This window comes from Grammomys surdaster, unplaced genomic scaffold, assembly GCF_004785775.1.
Source record: "Grammomys surdaster isolate TR1022 unplaced genomic scaffold, NIH_TR_1.0 235, whole genome shotgun sequence".
Lineage (NCBI taxonomy): Eukaryota > Metazoa > Chordata > Mammalia > Rodentia > Muridae > Grammomys > Grammomys surdaster.
Genome location: NW_021604680.1, coordinates 2,305,954 through 2,317,232, shown reverse-complemented (window position 1 = coordinate 2,317,232; position 11,279 = coordinate 2,305,954). Strand labels below are relative to the sequence as shown.

The 11,279-nt window shown below is 51.1% G+C and overlaps 1 protein-coding gene across 2 annotated transcripts; it reads left to right on the top strand.

Moving 5' to 3' along the window:
• The first annotated feature begins 2,079 nt into the window (after window positions 1-2,079).
• Hpcal4 (hippocalcin like 4) lies at window positions 2,080-9,703 on the top strand. Of its 2 annotated transcripts, XM_028773856.1 has the most exons (4): window positions 2,080-2,139; window positions 7,151-7,319; window positions 7,541-7,756; window positions 9,490-9,703. In XM_028773856.1, exons 2-4 carry the CDS (start codon window positions 7,158-7,160, stop codon window positions 9,685-9,687), a joined length of 576 nt encoding a protein of 191 aa, XP_028629689.1. In that variant the 5' UTR covers window positions 2,080-2,139; window positions 7,151-7,157; the 3' UTR covers window positions 9,688-9,703. The 2 variants fall into 2 exon arrangements, with proteins under 2 accessions (XP_028629689.1, XP_028629690.1); XM_028773857.1 differs by lacking the exons at window positions 2,080-2,139; window positions 7,541-7,756 and having other exon boundaries at window positions 7,158-7,319; window positions 9,490-9,687.
• Window positions 9,704-11,279: the final 1,576 nt, after the last annotated feature.

The window sequence follows — 11,279 nt, the reverse complement described above, 5'->3', positions numbered from 1 at the left end:
AAGCCCTCAGAGTCATGTCCCTATGATTCTAAAACAATGGTATTTTCTTCATTCTCCTGCTCAAGTCTTCCGCTACTCCACTGAGCCTCTGGTACCAGCTCCCACATTTTACAGACTGAGAGGTCGTGGGTGAGAGAGGGCTTGCTTGAGATCATACGAGGGTCCCTAGAAACTCCGTTTGAGGTTTTCAGGTATCACTTCCAGCACGCCGTGCTTCTCCTCACTTCCCTGCACGTTGGGGTATAGTTAACTGTAACCGAGCACTCGTGCATACTACTCAAGGGCTTAAAGCACAGAAGGTACCTGGGAAGGACTTAAGGCTTTTAAGGAACTTCATGAGCCACCAACCAAAGATGCCAGGGATATATCTCCTCTTGGGCTCGAATCATGGAGCTTCCAGCCCTGTGCTACAGCCCCAGAGAGAAGGCATACACAACTGCTAGGAGAACGGACAGCACAACCGGCTTAAGAGGAAACCGATAGCTCATAAAGAAGACGCAGGTCCCACTGGTTTCCCTTCAGTGTGCTTGGTTTGGGAGTTTCTAAGACCCAATCTCCTAACCCTGGGGGTAGGCCTGTCCCTATCCCCAAAACAAAGCTCATCTCCACCATTTGCTGCCTGGACAGAAATCCGGCCTCTTCAAGCATCTGCAATCTCATTTAACCAATCCCTCACATGTCCCGCCCCCACTTTTGGTAGATCCCTTGAAGTCCCTCCTCCGCACGTGGCCCAGCCCAGGGATCTCTGCTCCCCTTTCGCCCGGAGTTTGCCGTCAGAGAGCTCTTTTTCACCACCCTGGGTTGTGAGCTCTCAGACACCAGTACATCCGTGGCGACTGAGCGGACTGTGGCGAGACCCCCAAGTGCGGGAAGGAGGTTTTTTTCCCCTCCCTGAAACCTTCCAGACCCGTTCAGTGTAAACCGCCTCCGGTTTGTGTCAACATCCGAGACCGGAGACTGGCGGCGGCTGGGAACCGGCTCCATCTAAGCGACGGGAATGCGGGAGGGTGGGGAATGGAACGATGCTTGGCATACGTAAAGGCTCCTTCTGGAGGAGAACCAACGAGTCTTTTTAGGGGTCCTCGAGAAGAAAGCATGGAGCCTGATGAGAGAGCTGACTTACGGTTGTAGGGGTGGCTGGCGGGAGCCCACGCCCTCATGTGTCTAGGTAGAGGATACTTCCACATCCACCCAGCTCGTGCTGCACCCACCCACCCCTCTGCTACACGGCGGGAGGGGAGTGGGTGTGGAGGGGCACTGGTGCAAAGGCTTGAGTTCTTGACCACCCAGTCTTCCCTTCTCCACCTTGCCACTCCGCAGCTCCTTGTTGATCCCCTCCAGGTTCGGGCAGGACAAGGGAATCTTGTGAATCACCCCTTATCTTACTCCCACCCCCGCTGGGGCCCAGGAAGAGAAGGCTTAGAGATTCGACTACGGTTCTTCTGTTCCCATAGCAACGGTGCGGTTGTTTTTTGCGAATCCACTTTAATCATCCGTACTTTTCGCTCCAAACTGTGACCCAGGCTCTGAGCCTCAGGGTTGAGGAACAGATGTGGGTACAGCCCTCTACAATCCTGGCGACTCGAGGAAGGTCAGCGCGGGCGGGCGGGCGGGCAGGCGGGCGGGGCTCGCTTTTGTGGTAGCCTAGACTCACAGGCCACCCCAACCCCACCTGAAACCCCGCCTGTCACTCGGTGCCAGCTGAACCAATCGATGTCCAAAGTTGCTGAGAGGAGGCGGGCCTTATGCAAATCGTGTCGCCTTCCTGAAGCAAATAGTGATACAAGAACTGGGGAGGCGGCTCCAACGCGGACCCTACAGAGCCCGGCGTCCATCTGATAGTCAGTTTCGTCCCCGCGGCCGCCCAGGCTCGGAGCCATCCAGTGACTCGGCGAGCAGCCTCAGGTAATGAGGGTGGGGCCGGGCCCTTGAAGCAACCTCGCGGGGCGGAGGCCCTGAGCCCCTCCTCCTCCGCCCTCTCCTCCCTTTCTCATATGCTCAGATCCATCTTTTTTGACCCTGGGTCTGTCATAGGTGGACAACCATCTGGAGAGCCCGCCTTGGGCCAGAGACTTTCACTTCAAGCAGGGTCTCCAGTTCAAGGAGGAGGTACGGCTGCCTCCTTACCCCCAAGCTCAGGTAAGAACAATCATTCCTCTGGCTCCAGTGCGCGCACACACACACACACACACACACACACACACACATTTGGGGGTGTGTGGTGTCACTGGTGCTAGAAGAGAGGCTCCAGTCACCCTGTCTTCTCTTGCCTCTAAAGACAGTGGTTTGCCAAGCCTCACGGAAACCTCTACTTTGAGGTAGCCCACACCGACACCAATAGTTCACTGTCATTCACATCTCAGGGTCCTATTCCCAAGAAGACCTCGATAGCAAATTTATTCTCTGACTACATTATCTCTGCCCCTTATGCTGACAGTTCACAGTATACCCAAGGGAAGGATGAAGACCCCTCCCCCCAGTGTCATATTCCAGGCACATTCAGCATCTCTCACTAGTAGCCCCCAAGCTAGACAGAGGTCCCACACTCTGCCTCTTTTATCTTGCCTGGAGCATAAACCAGGGATGCTTCTCCCAGGAGACCACCCCCATAGCTCTAGTCTTTATACCTCGTCCCCTTCACACAGAAACCCACCAGGTCCTCTCTTTGTAACCCATTCTTCTCTGTCCCTTTTGTGCCTGTTGCTCCCTCTCTCGGCTTCCTGTTGTTTGTAGAGATGAAGCCAAAGACCCATGTGGACTCAGTGTCTCCTTTCCCTGTGTCTGAACATGGAAGCAGATCTCTGTTTGACTTTAGCCAAGTCTTTTCCCTCTCAGTTTCTTCACGAGATGGGCAAAGGGCAGGGCAGAGAGAGGAGGATTCAATGAGACAGTCTTGAGCAACCTTCCAGATCTGACATATTCTGGTTCCACAGCTGACTACAGGAGAACAAAGCCCTGTTTAAACCATTAGGATGTTTCTCAGAGGAGACCTGAGAGGCCCCAGCCATCAGTGTAGGGACATCCTTTTCACTCAGGCCAAGGTTCAGGCTACTCACTCCTACATATCCCACAGGTTCATTCTCTTAGGGATCTTTTCCAGACCACCTGACCACCCTGGCATGAAAGCTCCAAAGTGAAGGTGTCGACACAGCTCACCTTGAATGAGTTACCTTTGCCTTTTATTATGAAGGGAAGGAACAAGACCTGGTTATTATTGCCATTGCTGCTGCTTGTAAAAGTGCAAAGGGAGGAGAGGGAAAGAGAAAATCTCCTGACCAGGGAACTGTTGTCACCATGGCAACTGCCTCAGCACCAGCTCCTCTGAAGCTAGGCGAGGGTGTGGGATTATTGCCTCCTTCAGTCCCTCCTACTTTTTACTGCCACCTCTCCACTTGAACCCCCAACCCCAAATCCTCTAGAAGAAGCCTCTGAGCACGGGGGATGGGGCAGAGATTTTTGAGCAAGGAGTACCTCCTCAACTGGAGGACAGCCCTCCAGAAGCTTTCACTTCAACAGAACACACACCTGGTTAGGCACTGGTCTTTGCTATGCAGCTAATGGGTTCCAGTTGACCTTAGGTGAACCTGACTCTGGGTTCTATTGTCTCTGAAGTAGGCTTGATAGAAGACCACAGACAAACAAAACAGCGTGACATAGTACCAAGAGGAAGGGCATGTTGTTCTTCTCTCACAATCTAAGTGACATTCACCGAGCATGACTATATCCTAGGCTCTGCTTTCAAGCTTCTGCAGGATGCTCGTGTGCAAGCACAGGGGGAAAACTTCCAGAAGACAGACTTAGAAATGATAAGAAACAGGCACCTTTTCCCCTGTCCAAGATGCTAAGAAATAGTCCTGTTAGAAGAGGGAAAGCTTACTTTAGGAAAGAAAGACCTGGGGACTCTCCCATAGAATCCTAGATCATTAGATAAGGGTCAGCAGACAGTGTGTGGGTGAGGGTTCACACACCATAGCCTCATGAGGTCTGCCTGTGCTGACAGTACTGAGTTCATGCTGCTGCCTGACCACTGCTCATCTTGGAAAGGGCTGATTGCAAGGAAGAATGTTTCAGTGAAGGAATGAAGGCAGCTTGCAGTGTGTGTCAGCCCAGAGAAGGGTGAGGGCAGAGAAACTATTTAAGCACATAGGTGAGGTAGGGTCTAGCTGAGAGATGCCTGGCTCAGGAGGAGGATGGATGATGGGTAGAGCAGTGGAGGGTGAAGATCAACAGGTGGGCAGCTTGAAACAAGATTCTAGATGGTTTTTTGGAGTTTCAGAGTCTGGTCATGGGTGTGTGGGTATAGCTATCTCTACCCTAACTTTGAAATGAGATTCTAGAAGATTTTGGAGTTTCAGAGGGTCACCTGTACCATGCACTGTAACTATGGGAAATCATCTCTTGGAAGAGAGGTATTGGAAGAATAGACCTTCATGTGGAGTAGGTAAGCTCCGTGACCATGGGCCAACACAAGACCTGATGGCAAGCTGGACCTGAAGAGAAGGGGGGAAATCTGAAATAATCCATAGGTTCCTTTTTCCTTCTCCTTGAACCCCACACCCGGAGGTGAGAAAGAGGCAGGGGAGGGAGGAACCAGTTGTTTAAATTGAGGGTGAATCTGTTTGTAGCCAAGGTGTTTATGGGTACCCACTAGGATGAATATATAGTTTCTGGTGGTCAGAGACTATGGGCTGCAGGCAAAATGATCCCACTGAGACCACAGAATCAGAGGTGTTTTTCCCAGAAGGCCAATGGGGGCAGAGAAAGTCTGTGCTGAGAAAGAACAGCCATGATGTAGAGAGGGTGAGAGGACGGCTCACGCAGGTGCTAGGGATCCAACCTGGATGCTCATTGGAACCCCTCCACTGACTGCTCTCTCTCTCTCTCTCTCTCTCTCTCTCTCTCTCTCTCTCTCTCTCTCTCACACACACACACACACACACACACACACACACACACACATGCACACTAAAGTAAGGGGGTGGGGGAGGTAATCTCAAAGGGTGCTGTCTATTTTGCATTTCTGACCATCTAAGAGGGAGGAGATGTTTTCTGATCCTCAGTGGGTCTAGGACCAAGTAGAGGCAGGGCAAAGATAAGGACCCTGAAGACAGAAGGGTGGGGAAGTTACCACAGGAGAGAGAAGGGGAGCAGAAGGTGAGGACCACACAGACACCATGACACACAGAGACGTGTGTGCTCTGACAGATTTGCAGCCTCATCCGTTGACACCCTCCTACACATAGACCCAGCCCCTCATGCAGAAACTCAGGCACATCCTACAAGAACCAAGGGGAAGAGGTTCTGCCTCCCCCATCAGACACCGCTGCTCTACGGTTCTTCAACTTCTTTATGTATGCCTTAAGCTTTCAAAGTGGGGCTGGGTCTATGTGTTGTTGTTTTGGTTTTTCGAGACAGGGTCTCTCTGTGTAGTCCTGGCTGTCCTGGAACTCACTTTGTAGACCAGGCTGGCCTCGAACTCAGAAATCCGCCTGCCTCTGCCTCCCAAGTGCTGGGATTAAAGGCGTGCGCCACCACAGCCCGGCTTACACAGTCTTTAGGGAAGGATGCAGCTGAGGATGGCCCCTCGATTCCACTCGTGGGTGGTCTAGGAGCACCCTTGACTCTGGCACTGGTGCAGTCCTAAGGTCCTGAAGACAGCAAACTTCTCCCTCCCAGGCTTCTCCTGTGGAATCCCTCATCTTCTGGGGGGGGGGGGAGGTTAGTTAGTAGCTAGAGAAGGGTGTTGCCACCTTCACTGCTCCTTGATCTCACAGCACAGAAGAGGACCCTGAGGTTCAGAGATATCCTGTAACTAACTTGCGGACCATATGCTTTGATTTCTGTGTTCATCTCAGTTTTGTGTTCAGCTTAGTCAGCAAGAGCTAACAGCGCTCTCTCCTTAGGACCCTTCGGTCCATCCACCTCTCCAGTTGAACTTATGCCAAGTCCCTCTTCGTACCGTTCTGTCCGCTCTGCTTCAAGTCTTCTTTTCTTAAAGATCTGTTTTTCTTATTTGTAATGCTGTGTAGGCGTGTGTTTCTGCCTGAGAGCATGTGCACATGAATGCAGGTTCCTTTGGAGGCCAGAGGTGTCAGATGCCCTGGAGCTGGAGTTACAGATAGTTGTACTTGGCGTGGGTGCTGGGAACCAAACTTGTGTCCTCTGGAGGAGCAGCAAGTTCTCTTAATCACTAAACCATCTTTCCAGCCTCAAGTCATCTTGCACATTGCAGCCAAAGGAAAATTAAAAAAAAAAAATCTCTAGACTTCCAGGGCCGGGCATATTGTAAGCATCTCATGCCCCATGTTATGGAATGAATGTTAGCTTGCAAACCTTTGCTTTAAAACTTCCAGGTTGGCATGGATAAAAGGCCTTTATAGGCCATCATCTATCTCTAGAAACCACTTATGAGCTACTGAAGCTGGCTTGTCTTGCCTTTATCTTCATATCAAGCCCAGGCCCTCGACAAATGCTCAGGGAGTGAATGGGTTAATGAAAAACAAATTTTAATCAGGGTCATGTCTGCTCCAGGCTGGGACTTCTATTTGTACACAGGAAGGAAGGAGAGATGCTTCCTGTGTGGGGCTCCCAGGAAAGCCTGGAGGAAGAACTTGGGAAGTGGTTCCTGGGGGACATTGGTAGGAGAGGAGCCTTCCCAGGAGGGAGGTTTCTGAACACAGACAGCCCCTGCTAGCTGGAAGTGAAGTTGACATTTTACGCTATGGACTTAGGGAACTATGAATGATGGGGAGTAAGGATGAAGATTGGGCCATATTCTACCCCCTCACCCCCCAGTCACTGAGGGGATCAGCTGCCACCTGGAAAGACTGGATATGTCCTTACAGGAGAGGTCTGCTCTGGGTTACAGGGTGTTGTAAGACGAGAGGGAGTCCTCTTGTGGGGAGACAGAGCCCACTATTCAGAGAGTGGTCTCCATATGAGAAGAGGTGAGGGGAAACTGAGCGTCTTGAAAGGAGGTGGAGCGCTCTGAATGGATGGCCAGGGGAATGAGGAGGGACAAATGCTGACTTTAGGAAGACGGGCTCCTTGTGGGGCGGGGAGTGTGAAGAAGGGTCTAAGTTGGATGAGGTTCGAGAGCCACTTTGCCCAAATGCCCTGGGCCATGTTGAAGGAGCTCTCTGTCCCCCAGACCCACCATGGGGAAGAACAACAGCAAGCTGGCCCCCGAGGTGCTGGAAGACCTGGTCCAGAACACGGAATTCAGCGAGCAGGAGCTAAAGCAGTGGTATAAGGGCTTCCTGAAGGACTGCCCTAGCGGCATCCTCAACCTGGAGGAGTTCCAGCAACTATACATCAAGGTGCCGGGTGGGGCGTGGCGTGGCGGGGTGGACAGGGTAGGGCGTGGCGTAGCAGAGTGGACAGGGTGGGGCGTGGTGTGGCGGGGTGGACAGGGTGGGGCGTGGCGTGGCGTGGCAGGGTGAACAGGTATAGGGCATCGGAGAGTTGCAGAGCTCAGCAGGTTGGGGAAGGCAGGGAGGGTGAAGTTGTTGTGCCCCAATAACCTGCACCCCTGCCTCAGTTCTTCCCTTATGGAGACGCCTCTAAGTTTGCACAGCACGCTTTCCGCACCTTTGACAAGAATGGCGATGGCACCATCGACTTCCGGGAGTTCATCTGCGCCCTTTCCGTCACTTCCCGTGGCAGCTTTGAGCAGAAGCTCAACTGGGCCTTTGAGATGTACGACCTGGACGGCGACGGGCGCATCACACGACTGGAGATGCTGGAGATCATCGAGGTGCGGCTGGGCCAGGGTGGGCATGCAGTGTTCTTGAGCCTCACGAGTCCCCAGCATTCCTCCACCACAGTTCTGCTGGCCTCTTGCCCAGTGTTTAACCTGTGGGATAGATGGAGATACCCTATTTTCCCAGATGAACCAAAGATAGCATGTGGTAGCCATCAGCGAATCAAATCTAGGGCAGCCAAATTCATCCATTTGGTTTTTAAAGAAATAAGTATTGAGATTTGAATAGATGGCTCAGCATGTAAAGGTGCTTGTACCTAAGTTTGCCCCTGGGACCCCACATGGTAGAAGGAGAGAACCAATCTCTACGTGTTGTCCTCCGTAGACACACCATGATTCTTGCTCTGGTGCTTGTACACACACACACACACACACACACACACACACACTAAATGTTTGTTTTTTTTTAATTTTGCTTTCTAAAAAAAATATTGAGTCTGCTTTCATAGGAGACTCCTTCTAGTAAATCAATAAGTAAATTTGGGTCATACCAGGCGGTATGGAAATGAGTAAAGTAAGAGTGATGGCGGAAAATGGGGAGGAGCTAACTCATCCAGTCTTCAGAGTGAACCAACCACTCAAGTGGGTGAAGCTGGGTTTGCTTGGCTCAAAGTGTGGTAGGAGGCCAGGGAAGAAGGGGTGTGAGCAGAGGATGACAAGATGATAAGCAGAGAGCAGGGAGTCCCATCAGTGCCTCAGGCTAGGGTAGAGGCATCGATCCTTGAGACACTGAGGCATTGAGAGTGTAGCGATTAGCTGATAGAGGAACATGTTGGCAGCAGAGGCCTGGAGACCAGTTAGAAGACTCCCTCAGAGACCCAGTCAGGAGCTGGAAGAGGCTGCCTTCAAGCACAGACTGTGGGAATGGTGGAAAGCAAGTCTACACAGGGCCCACTAGAGAATTAGTTGCCATGTTTAGAGCTGAAGAATTGGATGTATGTGTGAGAAAGAGGGGAGGGAAAATGACAGGGGAACTAAGCCCCGTGGTACACTCCTGTAATCCCAGCACTCAAGAAGCCGAGGCACAGGATCATGAGTTCAAGGCTAGGCTGAGCAACATAATGAGTCCCAAGCCAGCCTGGGATACAGATGAGACACATTGTCTCAGAGAATGGCTTGGGGTTTTGGTTTTTTGTTGTTTTGTTTTTAAATCTGGCAGAATAAGTCTTTACGTCTTGAGATGGAATTCTAGAGGCACAACAAACTTGGGAAGTGGGTTAAAAAGTTGAGTTTGAGGCATGATTCATTTAAAGTGCTTATCAGGTTGATAACATAAACAATATTATATATGTTGTTTGGGTGTGGCAGTGCCTGCCTTTAATCCCAGCACTCAGTTAGGCAGAGGCAGGTGGATCTTTCAGAATTCAAGGCCATCAGGGTCTGCATGGTAAGCTCAAAGGTAGCCTTGTCTACATAGTGAGTTCCAGGCCACTCAGAGTTACGTGATTGGACCTGTGAGGTCAGAGAACAACTTGGTGGAGACAGTTCTTTCCTTCCACCTTTATGCGGGTTCTGGAGACCAAACACAGGTCATCAAGCTTGTGTAGGAAGTTCCTGTACCAGCTGAGCCATCCAGCCAGCCCTAAAAAGCCAGTCTTAATGACCATGGTCTCTCTGTAGTGTCTCCACCCTCCTCCAGTGTGCTCAGTCCACCCCCAGATCCTCTGTATTCATCTTCAGTCCTCCCTGCCAGATGGGTGCTCACTCCTCCATCTCTGCTCCGTCAGGCTATCTATAAGATGGTGGGCACCGTGATCATGATGCGTATGAACCAGGATGGGCTCACACCCCAGCAGCGTGTGGACAAGATCTTCAAGAAGATGGACCAGGATAAGGATGACCAGATTACACTGGAGGAGTTCAAGGAGGCGGCCAAGAGTGACCCGTCCATCGTGTTGCTGCTGCAGTGTGACATGCAGAAGTAGAGGCTGGTGAGGGGCAGGGCCCCTGGCCAGGAAAGGCATGGCACCTCCCAACCTGATGTCCTCTCTGCTGGTCCATCCCCAGGGGGAGGGGCATTCCAGCCTCACTCTCTAGCTCACCCACTCCTCTGCCCAAGCCTTTCTCTCCTCAGTCAAGTTCTGTGAGCGACCACCTCATCCTGCAAAAGAGACAGGTCCTCTCAAGTAGCCTGTCCTCAGATAGTCTGTCACTAGCTCCACCTCTAGCCTTGTCCTAGAACCAACATCCTTTGGGCTTAGGAGAGTTGGCTTTTGACCCAAGAGGCGAGGTTAAGGAAGGGCTGAGGACTTGCTTTGCAATCCTGTTGTTCCCAGGATTATGGTCCAAATAAACAGCATGGTCCCACAGGCCCCCAGTCAAAGGGCCAAACCGGGTCTGTCCTGGACTATCCGGATTCCCTGAGAGGTGGTCTCTGCCCTGCCCCTCTGCTCTACCTGGCTCCTCTGGCCCCAGCCTTTGGAATGTTCAGTGAGTCCTTTCTTCAGCTAATGAGTGTTGAACGCTTGCCCCATGCCAGGCACCTTAAGGTGCTAAGAATACGGTTGTTTACAGAAACCCATTCCGTGCCCCCCTGGAAGCTCACAGGGTATCGAGACAACTTCCAAGGGTTGCGATCTCAGACCGGGATGTGGAACACAACAGAGATGAGGGCGCGAGGCAGCTGGCGAGTTGTCAGAACTAGTGTGTCCTCCAGCTGGCGCACCCAAAGCTGCAGAAAGACTGACTGGAAAGCCTGTGGGAGTTTAGGTGCCACGTGGGTGGAAGTTTTAAGAAAAACAAAAATTTATGTACTATTTATTTTTTTAGTGCCCTTTCAAAGAGATAAGATCATTTTATTAGACTATTAAAATATACTCTATATTACTTGATTTCTTAAAAAAAAAGATTTAAATGAATATAAAAATGCTAATGTTCAAGGGGGAAAAAATGTTTAGGCCAAAGCGGTAGGGCCACCATCAGAGAACCCATGCTCTCACCACCAGCAGTTCCTGCTGTCTCTGCTACATCCCTTTACTACCTTTTCTCAATTCCATAAGTGACTTTTCTGTCGCACACCTTGGGTGCTGATGTCAGAGAAAGAAACAAGGCTTACCATAGGCAAGCACAGCTCATACCCACATCTCGGTAGCTTGTTTCTGAGTTTGGGTTGGTTTTCAGGGATCGGCTTATTCTTTCACAGCCTCAGATAGAAGGAGCTAGAAGAAAGGGATCACGCGGCCGCTGTTTAGGCTTCTGGGCTGCACTTATATGTGGACCAAATGCTTAAAGAATGTGCTGGGCGTACTCCATACGAAAGGCTTTTCCTAAACCCTTCCATCCTCGATCTGCCAGGTAATCTACTTTGTCACTTTCCAAGCTCACCAACTTTGCTTTCTGAATTTTAGGGTCTATGAGCTAACTAGTGTGCTGCATGCTTTCCAGAAAAATCCACCTGCTTCTTCCAGTTCCTCACTTCACTTTCGCCTGCGCTTCCTTGCCATCAGAGGTTGGCTTTGATGGGCGATGACAGTTGGCTTCCTCTTGAACTGCTGTGAAAACAGTCTAGTACAGAGAT

What these genes read in the sequence shown, in the direction of transcription:
- Hpcal4 (XM_028773856.1), top strand. Translation starts at nt 7,158, where the DNA reads ATGGGGAAGAACAACAGCAAGCTGGCCCCCGAGGTGCTGGAAGACCTG. An exon ending in TCCAGCAACTATACATCAAG is followed by an intron (nt 7,320 to 7,540) that starts GTGCCGGGTGGG and finishes CCCCTGCCTCAG; the next exon opens with TTCTTCCCTTATGGAGACGC. An exon ending in AGATGCTGGAGATCATCGAG is followed by an intron (nt 7,757 to 9,489) that starts GTGCGGCTGGGC and finishes CTGCTCCGTCAG; the next exon opens with GCTATCTATAAGATGGTGGG.